Source organism: Gracilinanus agilis, chromosome 2, assembly GCF_016433145.1.
Source record: "Gracilinanus agilis isolate LMUSP501 chromosome 2, AgileGrace, whole genome shotgun sequence".
Taxonomy (NCBI): domain Eukaryota; kingdom Metazoa; phylum Chordata; class Mammalia; order Didelphimorphia; family Didelphidae; genus Gracilinanus; species Gracilinanus agilis.
The window spans coordinates 530,271,411-530,288,757 of NC_058131.1; the positions used below are offsets into that span (position 1 = coordinate 530,271,411).

Sequence of the window (17,347 nt, forward strand, 5' to 3'; positions counted from 1 at the left end):
CCCAGAAAAGACGGAGCTGGGGAAGATGGGGGAGCTCCCCCGGTAACAGCTTTTCTTTGAGGTGGGGGGAGGAATAAGTGGGTCGTTGGCGGAGGAAGTTAGGAAAGCTAGGACATTCCGAAAACACCTTGGGCAGAGCTGGGGTTCCACTAGTCTCTTCGAGGCTCTGGATGCTTTGACACCCAGTAGGATTTCAGGGATTTTCTCTCTAGGTTCAGCTCCTGAGCCCGCGGGGCTGAAAAACAACAACCAAATGTTTCCTCCTTTCTGAACGGGAAGAGTGGGGAGCCCAGCCGTTCAATTGGCGTGGCCCCTTCCCCCTGGGGGGCTTTGGGTGGGGGGTGCGGGGAAATGTCTCAGTCTAGGGCGGGGCCGAAGGAGCTGGGGGGCGGGGGCTGAGTGTCCTCCTTGAACGCAAAATGCTCTTTTCCTAAGTTGGCGAGCCTGTTTCGACCCACAAATAAAAGTGGTGACTGTGGCCGTGGTGACCACTGGGGAAAGAGGGAGGGAGAGAAGGCGTGCGTCGAGAGCAGCTTCTGACTGTCCTCACCGTCATGTGTGTGGGACTCAAGAGGGCCCCGAGATGGGTGGGTAGTAACCTCGTTTCTCCCCTCCTGAGCAATATGCAGACGTGAGGGGCCCAGTCACCTCTACAGGGCACAGGGATTCCGCCGCCAAGGCCCTCCCCGTCAGACAAGTTGTCATTCGTTCATTCATTCATTCACTCATTCATTAGTTCCTCTAAGCCCAGGCTCCAGGCACCCAGACCGTCTTTAGCTGAGTGTGAAGCAGAAGCTTGGAGTTGAGAGACTGGGGCGTGGGGGTCGGGAAGGAAGAAAGAGGAAGGAGAAAAAACAGTCTCACCATGGGGCACAATGAAAGCTGGATCCCCCCGGACGTCAGTGGCCAAGGCTTCCCCCGAGCTTTAGGGCCACATAATGGGTCCAGTGCTGAGGGCGTCTGGACCAATCAAAGCTCCCTCGGGGTCAGCACCTTGGAAAGCGGAGAGGATAGTGAGGCTCAGACGTATCGGCATTTCACCACAACCGTGCAAATTGTCATCTTCATTGGCTCTTTACTAGGTAAGTGCGCATAGTTGAGGTTGTAGACTCTCTTCTAATGTGGGTTTCCCGGAGGTCGCCGACTTGATGGTAAGACCAGTCTTTGGTGGCAGAGTCAATGGCTCTGTTTTCCACACAGCATTTTCCGATTCCTGGCAAAGTGAAACTAGTTGAAGGAAGATGATGTTTTATGAATCACTGGAGCTTAACTGCAGTCAAGTTGCAGAAGAAACAGGTTCCTGCCCCCCAACCCCATAGCGGTGGAGATCTGAGCTCCTTTCTATAGGCGCCCTAGGTTAATTCAATGTTACAAGTGTCTCTCAAGACTGACATTACTATGGTGTTCAGAGGTACTTTATATTTAGGTTCGTTGGATAATTCTAAGAATGGGGCCAGACTGTTGAGCTTTCTTGCGTGTGCTGTTGTTTACAAATACCTGAAGTCAACTTTATGAATTTATTCATGATAACAGAATTGAAAGTTCCCAGTGTTTGAAAGTGTGCCTGCACATTCGCCTCACATCCCTTAACTATACGTCAAATACTAGTAAAGAGACATACTTATACGTGTTTTCTTGCTCACTTGATATTCGTAACTCTACCTGCTGATAAATAATCCTATGAACTTAGATTCAAATGCCACCTTGGTATATTATTCTTAAAATGCTACAAAAACAAATAAATAAACCAGTCACTTGTGAATTAGATCACTAATTTTTTTTTTGCCTGAAGTGTAAAATAAGGGGAAGCATATAATCCTGCAGCACTCTCTCCCCCCCCCCCCATTAGTATGCCTAGTGCAGAAAATGATAAATTAGTTTTGATAATTCTAATAAGCTGCTATTAAAAGTTGGTTACTTGAGTAATATGTTATTTCCAAAAACTCCTGGTAACTATTTGAAATTATTAAATGATAAAGTGTTTATTTCTTTGATGTTAGTTTGAAATGCACTTCATCCTAGTAAATATGTGACTGTCTCTTTAAATGAAGATACTGCAATCTAGCATTTATAAGGACATAAAGATAAGAGATTTATGTGTGTGATAGGTTGTAGAAACCGGCGGGACACATATATCCTGAAGTTTTAAAGTAGCAAGTTTTTTGCTGGTATGTAGATATTTAATAAACCTGCATTTTAATGGTATTAGGATTAATCAAAATAAAATTAATTATAATCTCAAATATTAAGAATATTTGGAATTCCCTTCCAATTTTAACTATTTGACATTCCTATTCCATTGTCTTATAGTTTCTGTCTCAGTTTTAGAACAAAAAGTTTTGATTATAGGCATCTTTTTCTAATTCTAGTCTAATTTTCTTAGGGTAGAGTGTTAAAAATGCAGGGAATGTTTTCATATTTGTGTGAAATATATAAAGATAGTGTATCTAAGTTATTGTTTGGGGACTTAAATCTAAGCAATTATTTGATAACTGGGTTTTTTTATAAAGTGGATTTAGTGTGGAAGTTGGGTATTCCGGAACAAGAGTATGTGTCCAAGCTTAATATTTGGTTTCCCCAATAAAATACCCCATTTCTTTTTTCTCCAAAACATTAGCATTGTGATAGTCTGATAAATCAGTTTGATAAAATTGTTCACATTATGAAATAGTTTATTTTTATGTGTATTTTCAATCAACTGTTGGTTACTTGTAGCTTTTTAAAATAAATTCAGAGTCCTAAATATGCCTTGCACTACTTCTAGAACTATCAGTGCCATGATGTCCCATAAACTTGTCATGGAGACAGAAATAAAACCTCTTAAAACAGAGTACAAGCCACTGCAGACAGATTTTGGAGAGGCTGTAGAGACAAGAAGCAGCCCTAGTCATTTTGTAAGGTAATGAAATTGTTTCCTCATGACACTTAAAATCAAAGTTCAGGTTCTTGACTTGTTCAAGATTTTAAAAAATAGATTTGGTCAAAGATGAAGTTAAACTTTCTCACCAGTTAAATTTCTTTTTGATTTAAATATTCAGCATTTCCTAAGAAGTGGCATTTGCTCTACCTATACTAACCAATGCCACATCTTTCCCTAAGGGTTAAACCCATTGCTTTCATTGTTCCTCTTGTAAGACTCTGCCTATTGTCTGCATCTACAGAAAGGAGATGCCAAGTTTATTGAGTTTACTTATTTCTTTTATTTTTTGGCCTGATTTAATATAAACAATAATTTTAGACATGTGGATCCTGATATATAGGATGGAATTGTTATAAACCTGCAAAACAACACTCTATAAATTTATATAGGAATCCAGTAAGTTCTTCTACAAAGTTAACTGAGTAACCCTGAAAGGGATCCAAAACTGAATAATAGTGTTGCACCATAGTTCTTTTGAGTTGTGGAGTATTTCTTATTTCTTATTCAATATTAATTCATTCGAAAGGAATCCATCTTTATGTTGATCTCGAAATTTGACATTGCCAATTTGAAATGAAGAACTAAAGTTATAAGTGCCCTGTGATGCTATTCATATAATTGGGAATGAAACTGGTAGCTTGACTTTCAGTCACTCTTTTAGTGTAATCCAGGTTTCTCTCACTTTCAGGTCTCTCAAAAGCTATCCCAAGTCCCAAGGAATCTTTGAATTAGATTTATGTAAATCCACAGATGAGCTCTCACTCATGTTTCTTTTACTAGACCATTCAGAGCATACATTGGTTCAAAGCAAAAGCTAAAATAAATTCCAAGGTTATCCCACTACTGGTGGGAAAGGGAATGAATACACAGAGGAAAACATGCATGGCTAAGGAACATTAAGAGAGGGCACACACAGGGAACATCTATGGGTAAAATGACATGTGAGAGAAGACTTGCATTGGGAACAAGTGGTTAGGGAAAATGAATAGTGGGACCTCTCATAGTTTTCCCTATTGCTACTTCCCCCCCCCCCCCCCCCTTGAAGAACTGATGCTAATTTCATCCTCTTGTCCAGTGATGTTATCAAGCCAAAAGCTACATTTTCCCCCACTGTTGCAAAGTGTCTGCTTTCTCTACTGGTCTATCCTTAGTATTATTGCCTTCTGCTCAGGCTCAGCTGCTGACACCTGCTGGTTGTTCACTTATATTTACAGCTATTACATAGTCTTCTTCCTCATTAACCCTCTGGATAAAAGAGGACCTCAAAATCTACCTTTTTCACACCCCATGCTACCCTTACCTCAGGCTATCTCATCTTTTTGTAATTTAGATCTGTATCTCTAGCCACCTTAGTCATCAAGTCTGTCCTTAAAACTGTTCTTCTTGCTCATTTGTCACTGTTGAATTCTGTTGACTTTTAATCTAGAGAATTCCTTTTTATTCCTGTCATACAAATTCTGGGTGTTTCACCTAGGAAGATTGAAAAGGATCTGGTGGATCTTATTTCCAGTACATTAATAATGAACAATGCAGTTCATAATAAGGATAATTCAAGATTAACTTCAGAAGGAGAGGGAAATGGCTTTTAAGTATAGCTAGAAAATAATTTGGCTAACTTTTGTTTTCAGAGGAACAATTTTTGGTGGAATTAGAATCTGATACAGCATGAATGGTACAAAATATTTATATGCTTTTCTCTTTCCCAAGAATATTTCAAGGAATTTTTTTTACTCTTTCCTTTTAATGAAACCAACTATTTGTCCTGTCTACTTCAGAGTCTATCCCATTGAGGCCAATAAGGGAAAATTAATTACTTCTTATCCTAGTCTTCTGCTATCGTTATTGAAAAATACTATCATGCCCAATAATAGAACAAACCTAGAATCACTGCTATTTTCCAACCATGGAGAACATAATTCAACACAACAGTAGAAAATGCACAAGAGAATTATAGCAGCTTCTCTTTTCCCAGTTTTACTCAAATCATGCCTATTTTTAGCCTGTTCAGATTAGTGATTCCTGTTCCTTACATTGTGACACTTTGGGAATGTTCAGATATTCTAGATATATTGTAGCGGTCTCCAGTTAAAATGTAATTAAATTAATCTTAATTTAAAATAAATCTATGATATACATCATTTTTATTTTGCAAGAATCAAACAATATCAAGATTATGTTGGGCTTACTAACCTCAGGATTTCTTTTTCATTTTCTCTTAATATTTTGGGCATAGATTTGTGGAACAACAAGCTGGGACTCTGAGGACCTGTGTCCTCAACTGGCACTGTGACCTGGGAATTCTGTTCCTACCCAACCATCATTTATCTTCCACAGACTTCCAAAACTATTTAGAGTTAAAATGAATTGGAAGTCTGATATGAACAAGCCTCCTTTCCCCTATTTTCTAAAGCAGTAGGATTATCTATATGCTACACTGTAGAAGACTGATTAGAAATTGATTGATTTACGTCATTCCTTAATTTTGAACTCTTTCTTTTCCACCTTTCTCTATGGAAGTCTTTCCTTGAAAATTATTGTTGTAAATTGTAGATTTTGCTTGTTTGTGTGGAGGTTGAAATTAAAAAAATTGGTGGCTTCATATGTTTGGTTTGCTAATTTGAAAAATGAATAAGGTAAGAAGGAGAAAGGCTACTCACAGATCTTGGGTACTGTTCTACTTAATGACATGGAAAAACCCCTTTTGTACCAGTTTATATCACACTATTTGTTTCTATCAGAGAAAAATAATCACTGGTGTGACACCATTACATACTTTTGCAAAAGACAAATGCACTGCTTGTTCAAATACAATAGACATGGCTTCTTTGCAAAATGCCAGATACCTAATAATACCTGAGTTCTACATGTGTCAAGAAGTTTTTATGGAAATGAATTGAATGATGCTGAAGTGAGTCAGCATGGTGAAATATGAGGAAATATGGTTGAATTTTCAGAACTGGATTCATATTCTGGCTTTGCTACCTTACAACCTGGGCAAGTTAATTAAGTTCTCTGGGCCTCAGTTTCTTTTCATTTGTAAAACAAGGAAATCTAAAATCCCTTCTACATCAATATCTATGACCATATATCTAGAGAAAGTATTGAGCTCAGATAAATATTTTGTAAACAGTGTTATTGTACAAAACTTAGAACTTATTAATCACACAAGATAACAATAATAAAGTCAATATTAATGATCATACTTCAGTTTTCAAGTATGCCAGAAGTTTTTGTGAGGCTAAAAAAGTCATGAGTTAAAACTAGTTCTATGAAATTCATTTACCAATCTATAAAATGAGGGGGTAAGACTAGATAATTCCTAAAGTAATTTCCAGTTCTCATGTCTATGACTCTGTTATACTGTAGGATAATAGTGATAATAATAGCTAACATTTATATAGTACATACTATGTGCTAGGCACTGTGCTAAGTACTTTATAATTATTATCTCATTTGAACCTTCCCACAACCTTGGGAAGTAGGTACCATTATTATCCTCATTTCGTAGTTGAGAAAACTGAGGAAACACAGAGGTTAAGTGACTTGTCCAGAGTCTCATACCAATAAGTGTCTGAAGCTAGATTTGAACTGTCTTCCTGACAACAGGCCCTGTGCTGTTTGTTATACCACTAACTGCCTCTAACCAGTAGGGATTAACCTGGGTAGCTGAGCTCCTAGACAGAAGTTGGTTTCATGATGACTTTGAAACTAAATGACTGTGTAATCAAATTTAAATAATTATTTATTAAGCATGAAAAAAATCAATTCAATCTCCATATGGGATATAAGACTGTCAACTAGGTGGTACAGTGGAAAGGAGCATAGGGCTTAGAGTGAAGAATATCTGAATTAAAATCTAACCTTATACACTTCCTATCTGTGTGAACCTGGGCAAGTCACTTAGCTTTATTTGCATCATTTCATCTGCCTTACTTCATCTGTGAAATGAGCTATGGAAGGAAATGGCAAACCACTCCAATATCTTTGCCAAGAAAACTCCAAAATGGTGTCCCAAAGAGTCGGATAGGAAAGTGACTGAACAACAAATTATCATTGTTATTAATTATTATTCTTAGTCATAGTAGTAGTAGTACTCTGAAGAAATTGAACAATTTGAAGAATCTTCAAATGCTTATCCTTCAAGAGGTTTTAAATCATTCCTCTCTCAGGGCAGATAAGTGGCTCAGTGGATAGAGAGCTAGGTCTGGAGTTGGGAAGTCCTGGACTCAAATTTGGCCTCTGATACCTCTTATTTGTTTGATCCTGGGCAAGTCACTTAACTTCAATTGCCTAGCCCTTTTGACTTTTCTGCCTTGGACCTGATACAAAGTATTTGATTCTAAAACAGAAAGTAAAGGTTTAAGAAAAATCCTTCCTCATTCTAGTTCTTCATGGAAATTGACTGCTTAGGTAACATTTTTAATGTTTATCTCTCAGAGATGAATTAATTTTCTTTCAGACACAGGACAACCATCCCATGTCTAACAAGGCATAATATGAAAATATATCTTTCTAGTACTCTCTCAATCTCTAATGTGCTTTAAAAATATAATCCAAACAAATTGGCAAAGATAATTAGTGATGGAAATCGGCAATGTTAGCAATGCTGTGGAGAGATAGTCATATCAATACACAGTTGGAGAAATTGCAAGTTGGCTCCACCATTCTGGAAAACAGTTGAAACTGTGCTAGAAAAGTCATTAACCTTCACAGCCTTTGACCCAGTAATTGATTATATTACTGGACATAGACCCTAAGGAGGTCAGTGACAGAGGAAAAGATCCTATAATATTCCAAAGTATTCATAGAACCACTCTTTATGGTAGCAAAATAAAACCAATGCTGGAAACTATTGATTTGGGGATGGCAAAACAAATCATGGTTCATAAATGTAATGGTTTTTGATGGCACTGTAAGAAATAATGGATATGAGGAATTTAGAGAAGCATGGAAAGAATTATTTAAGTGAAAGATAATTTTAAAAAATCATAACCAGGAGATAGATCAGCAGAACACACACACAATGGCTACTATAATGTAAATGAAAACAACACTAAATAGGCAGCCAAATTAAAGGTTAATTGCTATGCACACTCTGTTCTGGAGGCTAGAGGATGTAATGCATATAGGGCTACTGGCTTGCAATTAAACACTTGTTGGTGGACTTGGTTACTTTTATGAATGGTAATGAATAACTTTTTCCTTTGTTACAAAGGAAAATTCAATGGGGTATGTAAAATATTGAGCTGTGACTATGATATTTTAAAAGGCATCAATTTGAAATATAGAAAAAAAATAAAAATCAGGAAGTCATTTTCTAAAAGGAAAAATGGGCAAGGGGGAGAAGAATAATTTATCTTTGGTAACTACAAAGACTCAGTGTTGGAGATGCAATTTGAAAAATGTTTCATATGTAGATTTTAGGTTTTTAATCCTTAGGGTAGTAAACATGATCCTTTTACAAGTCTGTGATGTGCCCTGGTAATGACTTAATAAATTCTAACTATTGGAAATGCTATTAAGTGGTATAGATTTGTTATGAATCCATCAACTTAAAGTTATTCCTGAGAAGAATTGTGTAATCCAAGATAAACAATCTCAACGAGTTTAAAATCTACAAAGTACAGAAATGTTTACCAGTCTGTAAAAATGCCCTTGCCTTTTCCAAATTTATGAATGTCATAGACATAGTTCAGTTAAGGTCATTCTGAAGCGAATTTTGAGTAGAGAGGAAATACCATAATTTATTGATAAAAATTCTTACTAGTTTCATGGCCTGATTTTTCTCTTTGGCTTTGATTGATTTAGTCATAGTTCCTAATCAAACAATTAATCAACTAGCATTTATTAAGAGCCAGGCACTGTAGTAGCTAGAGATTTGAATACAAAGATGAAATAATTCCCAACCTAAAGCAGCATAGGAGTGAGAGGAAGAGCATAGGCATAAATAAGTATATGTAAATATATACAAAATAAAACTCATCAATTTTGGAAAAAGGAACATTAGCAGCTGAGAATCAGGAAAAGATTTATTTAGAACATTTCTTAACAAGGAATTTCTAGATAGATTTAAGTGGGTCTATGAATGTGGATAGGGAAAAGTGAAAATTTATTTTCACTAACTTCTAACTGAAATTTGGCATCTCCCTCAATTATGAAGGTAGGTAATGCACATTATCCCTTTAAGAAGGGATTTCATCAGATTGTGGAAGTAGTCTATGACAAAAAGGGTTAAGAAACTCTGATTTAGAAGATAAAATCTGAGCAGAGTGTTGAAGGAAATAAGGAATGTCATAATGTGGGAATAAAGAGATAGTGAATTCCAGGAATGGGCAGCAGCCAGGGCAAAATCATGAAGTTGAGAAACATGTGAAGAATAGCAAAAACACAGTCTGGCTAAACTTTAGAGTGTAAGAAGGAAAGTGATATATAACAAATTTGTAAAAGTAGTTGACATCAGATTAGGATGGTCTTTAAAAGTCAAATGGTGGGGTTCATATCTGATTTGAGAGGCAATAGAGAATGAGGCAGGTAGTGAATAGAGGGCCAGATCTAGAAATGGTAAGTCCTGGGTTCAAATCTGTCTTAAGATACTTTTTAGCTGTGTGATCCTAGGCAAGTCATTTAACCCCAGTTATCTAGTTCTTATCCATCTTCTACCTTGGAACTGATACTTAGTCCTGATTCTAAGAAAGAAGGTAAGGGTTTAAAAAAAGAGAGACAAGAAGGAGCCATTGGAATTTATTAAATAGGGGAGTGACATGTACATTGGAAAAATCACTTGAGCAGTGGAGTATGGATTGGTGTGAAGAGAGAGAACAGAAACAGGAAGATTAGTCAATCAGTTAATAGACAAGCATTTATTAATTTCTTATCATTAGAATGCAATACTGCTGCCATCCCAAGATATGGTTCTAAAATCTCGTGCTTGGATTATGCAATAGCTTTCTTTCTGGGGTTGCCCTATTGTCTCAATTCTTTCCCCATTCTGCAGTCTGGTGATATTGGCCTCTTTGCTGTTCCTCACCAAGATATTCTGATTTAAGGCATTTTCACTGGCTGATCCTCATGCCTAGAATTCTCTTCCTCCTCATCTTCATCTCTTGGCTTCCCTGTTGTCCTTAAAGTCCCTGCTAAATTTACATCTTCTTTAAGAAATCTTTCCTGATTCCTCTTAATCTAATACCTTCCTTCGGTTGACTATCTCCAGTTTATTTGATGACATGTTTGCACTTGATTGTTTGTATGTTGTTTCTCTTGTGAGACTGTGAGAGCAGGGATTATATTTGCCTTGTTTTATATTTTTAGGGCTTAGCATTAATGTTTGGTACAGAGCAAGTGTATGATGAATGTTGACTTGACTTGAGAAGGTGAACTCTTTGAGGACAGGGGACTGATTTTTCCTTTCTTCTTATTCCCAGGAAAGGGCCTGGTACATAGTAAGTGCCTAATAAACACTTGTTTTGGCTTATTCCCATAGTTTGGGGGTTTATTTTGGTTATTTTGGGTTATTTCCATATTTAGGGGATGTGATATAGATGATGAAACTGCAAAGGACACTGGGAAGGGATGGTCAGAAGGTAGGAAGATAATTATAAGAGAAAAAAGTTGCAAGAAGCTAGAGCAGGGAGAGAATATGCAGGAAGAAATTGGTCAATAATGTCAGATGCTACAGAGATTGAGAGAGATGGAGGTATTAGAGTAAGCCTGTGCTAATTTGCTACCATAAAGTATTTGTCTATTGATCTAGAAGGTTTGTTTCTTGTACAAAAAGCATTTTGTAAATACCACCCCATTTATCCTCATAATGTCTCTTTGAGACAAGGAAGGAATTAGAAATGATTCTCCATATTTTGTTGTTGAAATCAGAAAAAGATCCAGAGAGAAGTGTAGAGAGGTTAACATTTATTTTTAGTTTTTAAAAAAAGGATCCAAAAAAGAAGTAGGGATTTTTGCTTTGGCCATTAGATTAGAACCATAACTACATGATGCCAAAAATACAATTAAATAGTTAATTTAGTTTGTTTCTTTTTTTTAGTGGTAGGTAGACAAATGTGGCTTTTTTTGTTCTATATTTTGACATATGGTAGATGCTTCTTCACAGTAACCTATAAATTTCGGCTGCCTATAACTTTGGTTCTCGGAGGTTTATAACTTTATTTTTGTGTGTGTGACTGCAGACTGCAAAGATATTTGATTTAGAACTATCATTCTGTCAGTGTCAATAGACTCTTCTTTTCTTGGAAGCATCTTTTCCTTAGTTTTCAAAAAAAAACTTACTTTAGTTGAGGTTTGCTCAAACTAAATTTATGTAATGGTGACTTTGTGAGAGAGGGAAAGCCAAGTATGCTGAGATACCTTCTGTTGTCATCAGAACTGTAACTAGCAAAATTTTGACAAGGGCAAATATAAAATAAGAAAAATGAAGGGAAATTCCTTCTACTTGGGGGTCTAGCTTAGAGCTGCAGCTCTCAAATTATTTGGTCTCAGGACCCTTTAACAATTTTAGAAATTACAGAGGATTGCAAAAGAACTTTTGTTATCTGAGTTATATCTATTAATATTTACTGTATTGAAAATTAAAACTGATAATTTAAAAATGTTCTAATTTACTTAAAATAATAACAAAAGTCCATTACATGCTAACAAAACATTTTTTATGAAAAACTATTCTTTAAAGCAAAATAATTAGCAAGAATAGCATTATTTTACATATCATTGCAAATCTCTTTAATATCTGGCTTAATAGAAAACTTCTTGAGATATGTTGTTTTGGTTGAAGTATATGAAGAAAATCCACCCTCATAGATATGTATTTGGAAAAGAGAGACATATTTTCTTAAGCCAATAATGTGTTAGTATTATTATTATGAAAATGGTTTGGGCTTCATTGACCTCCTGAAAGGGTCTCATGGATCTTTAAGGGTCTGTAGATCACACTTTGAGAACCTCTACCCTAGAGAAAAGGATGCAAAGGTTTCTATTTTGCTGAAAAAGAAGCCATTTAGGGAGGAAACATGATTCCTGCCACTGCTGAGGTAATTAGAACTGGCCAGGGGAGTAAGATCATCAGTGGAAGTTAGTGCTCTTTAAATTAACCTGGAACAAAGCCCTACAGTTACTTCTCTGGTAGCCATTAATAAGGGGATGAATGATATACTGAGATCTGTCGTTTACTTAAATGACACAGTACCCTAGTCATCCTCTCTCATCCTGAGTGCTTCTTGTTCACATACTTCCAAAAACCTACCATGGAGGATCTAGCCAACAATCTGAATATCTTTTTCTCCCTAGTTCTTCTAGCATCCTACAAGTCCCAGTCTAGCCCTTAGGCTGCCCATCTGTTATCTTCTTTGCTCTTGCTACAAGACCAGGCTACAGATGTGCATTTCTTAGGTGATATCTTTTATAGAAGATTACTAGTTAGATGGTGCAGTGGCTAGAGTATTGGATCTGGAGTTAGAAAGATTGCAGGTAAAATCTGATCTCAGGGACTTACTAGCTGTGTGATCCTGCACAAGTCATTTAACCTCTCTCTGCTTTGGTTTCCCCTTCTTAAAGTGAGGATAATAAAAGCCCCTTATTCCCAGGATTGGTGTGAGGATAAAAATGGATGTTTCTATGTAAAACACTTTGTAAATCATTGTATGTTGTTCTTCAGTTGTGTCTGACCCTTCCTGACCTCATTTGGAGTTTTTTTTGGGCAAAGATACTTTGCTTTGCTATTTCTTTCCCCAGCTTGTTTTATAGATGAGAAACTGAAGTAAATAGGATTAAATGACTTGTCCAGGGTGACGTGGCTAGTAAGTGTCTGAGGATAAATATGTTTTTAAAAACCCCTGACTTTCATCATAGAATTAATACTAAGTGTTGGTTCCAAGGCAGAAAGTAAGGGCTAGGCAATGGGGGTTCAGTGACTTGCCCAGGCTCTCAGAGCAAAGAAAGTCCGAGATCAGATATGAACCCAGGACTTCTCATCTCTAGCCTGACTCTCAATTCACTGAGTCACCTAGCTACCCTTTAAGGGTGGATTTGAACTCATAAAGATGAGTTTCCCTGAGTCCAGGCCTGGTGCACTATCCACTGTGCCACCTAACTCTTCATATCTATTATTTTTATTACCACTTCTTGCATGAAAATCATAGTAAGGAATATGTTCCCTCTTGCTTAAGCCTATTGTGTGTCTCCACCACCCTTTGGGCACACATAGTTTTGATTCTTCACCGATTTTGGTGTTTTATTATTCTCAATCATATATTACTGTTGGAAAAAAAAATATATATATATTGAAAGACTGGGAGGGGTTAAGTGATTTGCCCAGCTTATATGTCTTACTTGCTGGTAAGTATGTGAGGAAGGATTTGAGATCAGGTCCTTCTATTTTTAAGTCCATAACATAACCTACCTACATGTCTCTTTTCTCTTCTCCTCACCTGACTGTACTTACTCCACAAGATAAGAGACTATGACCTACTGGTCATAGCACATAGCCTGGCAGGAACTCAATACTAATCAATAAATTATTTGTATCTCCCATACTTATTGACACATAGTAGGTACTTAATAAATGTTTGTCGATTAATTAGAGGAAAAAAGAATATATATATGTATATATATACATATATATATATTAAGATTGGGCTCTTATATCAGCTATCAGATTGAAACAATTGAAAATGCCATGTTTCCCCAAGGCAATCCAGCCAATTCTCTTTCTCAGTTCACTTATGGGTCTTGCTCATTGTCCATCTGCATGTACTTAGAGAAGAATGAAACAGTCTTAAATGAGTCACCTTTTCCTCATTTTCTAAGGAAACAGGGTTATCAATACTTTACTATGTGGCAGACCAATAAGAAATTGATTAATTTATGAAGATCCTTATTTTCAAACATCCTCTTCCCCATATTTCTTAGTCATAGGATCATAGATTTAGCTGGAATAGACCTTAGAGGTCATCAAATTGAATTCTTTCATTTTATAGATGAGGCACCTGAGCTCTAGAGAGGATAAATGACTTGCCCAGCATCATACCATATTATTCAGTGTCTCAGACAGGATTTGAACTCAGGTCTCCTTGACTCCACGTCCAATATTCTATCCCTACTGTCTCCACTCCACCTACTTCTGTAACTTGAAAATCATATCCCTACATGGTTGATTTTACTTGTCTGTGCTGTGGCTTGAAATTTTTAAAGGATGGAGTTGACTTTCTATGTCTGGCTTGGTAATTCCAAAAGTGAGAAGGAAAGGGAAGGCTATTCTTAGATATAGGGTGTTTTTCTACCTGGAGATATATGTAAATTTGGAGAACATATATACAAAAAGAATATGCATGGACAAGGAACATAGAATAGGACAGTGATGGGCAACCTTTTGAGCTTACTGTGTCAAAATTTGCCAAAAAAATGAGCATAACTCGGATGGTATGCCACTTCAAGAAAAAAAACCCATAATTTTGCGATATTTATAGTTTAAATAATAAAAATGTATAATTGTAATATATAACTATATTTAATAAACCAAAACAGGTAAATTAATATAGGTAGAATTGTCATCTAGAGTGTACAGAGTGTCTACACTACACTACAGCAAATGTTTCATCCTCGGCATGCGGCCCCAGACTTCTCTGTATGTGTCTGCATGCAACCACATGTCATCAAAAATGGCTACGTGTGTCAGTGCTGACATGCATGCCATAGGTTTGCCATCACCAGAATAGGATCTTGTTTTACTTAACTATTGAGTTCCACGACCCTTTAGATAAGTTGAAAATCAAGCATAATTTTTAATTTATTTAATAAATATTTTATTTAATAAATACTTCTAATTTAAACATACCTAGGCACTAGATGACTTTTCTTAGGCTTGTCAGAGCTATGCGTATCTCTGTTCTTGTACTGATAACTAAATAGCATTAAAGAAACAAAGAGAAGCACTGCTCTGACAAGGACACCACTTATTACAAAGGAGAACTTTGGATAGGGACTGATTTGGGAGCTAATGTTTGATGTAAAACAATGACTCAGAATGAGAATGAGCATGATTGGGTGATTTGCTACAAGGCTTTATGCTACTTGGAAAAATGGCATGGATTTAGAGTAAAATTTTTTATTTTATGTGTTTTCTGCTTTTATTTTATTTTTTACTACCAATTGCATATGCCTGAATTCATGTGTATTATTTATGAAAAACAAAGACTTACTGTATATAACCAATATAGTCTCTGTATGCCTTAGGTTCCCCAGCTGTAAATGGGAAAATAATAGCACCTACCCTCTAGGGTTGTTGTGAAGATCAAGTTAGATAATATTTCTAAAGTACTTAGCATAGTGCCTGGCACATAATATGCACTTAAGAGTGCTTATTTCTTCCCTCTGGTTGGTTATATAGTTCTTTAAAGTTTATGGAGTACTTTACATGCTCTCTTTTTTGGATTTATTATGAATTATAAGGGTTAAAAATTAGGGTTAGACTAAATATATGAGAATGTAGTCGCTGAAATTAATATATCTCAAGTCAAATGACTTTTTAGTAGTATTTATTTATAAAATAGAGGGAAAGATTAAAAGTAGAGAAATGAGAGAGTAGAGAGGGTATCTATCCTGTCACACTAGATAATTACTCTGGCCCAGTTTGAACCAGACAGGGCTTGTTAACTCTCCATGGGAGGACCATGGGCCGGAGGAGCCAGTGGTGAATAAAGCAAGGATTCCAGCCACAAGGCCTCCTCCAAGACAGGAGGCCTCTCTGGAAGCTAGTCCCTTCTGGAGCCAGGAAAGGAGTCAGCCTTTTTCACTCACCCATGTGGTAGTCCAAAGAGAAGATCCTCTACCAACCTTCAGATCCTCCAAAAGAGCTCCAACTCCAACTCTGAAAAACTTCTTGCAAAAACTCCTCCTCACAGGAAATTGCAACTACTTTTAAAAACCCTTCTTTGCATCACTTCCTGTGCCTTCCTTCCACTTTACGTGGACCAGTTGTACTTTATAAATTTTCTTAGGCCTGCCCAGGGGGCAGTCAGCTGTTTTTGAGTTGTCACTCATTTTAGCATGTGGGTTGCAGACCTCCCCCCCACCCCTTAAGGGTAAAGTGGTAATTAAATCTAAAAGTAGACAGGTAAAAGTTAACCCCATCTTCACATTACTTATTTGGGCTAGTAGGTGGACCTGAGTTCAAATATGATATCAAGCACTTAATAGCTATGTGATCCCGAGCAAGTCATTTAATCCTGTTGGCCTCAATTTCCTCATCTGTAAAATGAGCTAGAGAAGGAAATAGCAAACCACTCCAGTATCTTTACCAAGAAAATTTGGATGGGGTCAGAAAGAGTCAGATATAACTGAAACAAGTGAACAACAAATTTATTGATTTAAGTCACTTTCAAATTCAACTTTATTTTATTTTCAGGCCCATATTTCCTTTCCACCTCTCTCCTCCATTGAGAAAGACAAAATCTCTGTGACAAGTATGTTTAGTCAAATAAAAGACATTTCTACACTGGTCATGTCCAAAAAAGAGAAAAGTCTTCCTTTATACTGTGAATCCAAAGTGGTTAGCATATGTCATCATGAGCCTTCTAGAGTTGTGATTGGTCACTTTGTTGATCAGATTTTCTAAGTAGAAGTATCCCTTCCACATACTTTCGTCATTTATAGTATCACTATATTGTGGGTTGGAATAAGAAATAAAATGTGTGTGTGTGTGTGTTTTAGCTTTATGAAAGCTAAAAATGAAGGCCAGCAGACGACACAGAAAAAAGTTTAGAAAATATATAGCCTATGACCTAATATTTAAACCAAATTTTATAATAAGGTACTGTAAACACCCCATAAAAGAAAAATAAAAAATTCAGACTTCTTTGGCACAAAAAGAGGGCCAAAAATTTTATGTGGATTCTCCAGATCTCAGGGAGCACCAAGCCCCTAACCCCTGCAATGTGGAAAGGATACCTGTATTTTAAACTCTTCTTTTTAACATTCCTTTCTAAAAAAATTTTTTTTTGAGTTCCAATTCTCTTCCTCCCTTCCAACCTCCATTACTCACTCTTTCCCATCCTTCTCCACTCCCTGAGATAATAAGCAATCTAACATAGATTTTATATGTCAAAATCATTTTCTTTACAATATTGTTAATATATAAATTGTTCTCCTTGTTCTGCTCCCTTAACTCTGAATCAGTTCATAGAAGTCTTCCCAGGTTTTTCTGAAACTATCCCCTTCATTATTTCTTATAGCAATGAAGTATTCTGCACACATGATATAGTAAAACTATATATTATTTATAAAATGAAATTAAATGAAAGAAGGATAGTGAGGCCATTCTGGTATCTGTGGTAAGAATGACTCTTCTTGAGCCAAGACATTAGTGGAATTTTGAGTCTAAATTGGAAATACCTGTATGTGTGTTTCCTACCCAACTATATAGTT

At 36.5% G+C, this 17,347-nt stretch overlaps 1 protein-coding gene across 1 annotated transcript in view; it reads left to right on the plus strand.

The window, feature by feature from the left end:
* Positions 1-865: 865 nt before the first annotated feature.
* GPR176 (G protein-coupled receptor 176) overlaps positions 866-17,347 on the plus strand; it is a 166,397-nt gene continuing 149,915 nt past the window's right edge. The window contains exon 1 of the mRNA XM_044662220.1: positions 866-1,082. Coding sequence (XP_044518155.1) covers positions 866-1,082 — 217 coding nt within the window. The remainder of the gene's footprint in view (positions 1,083-17,347) is intronic.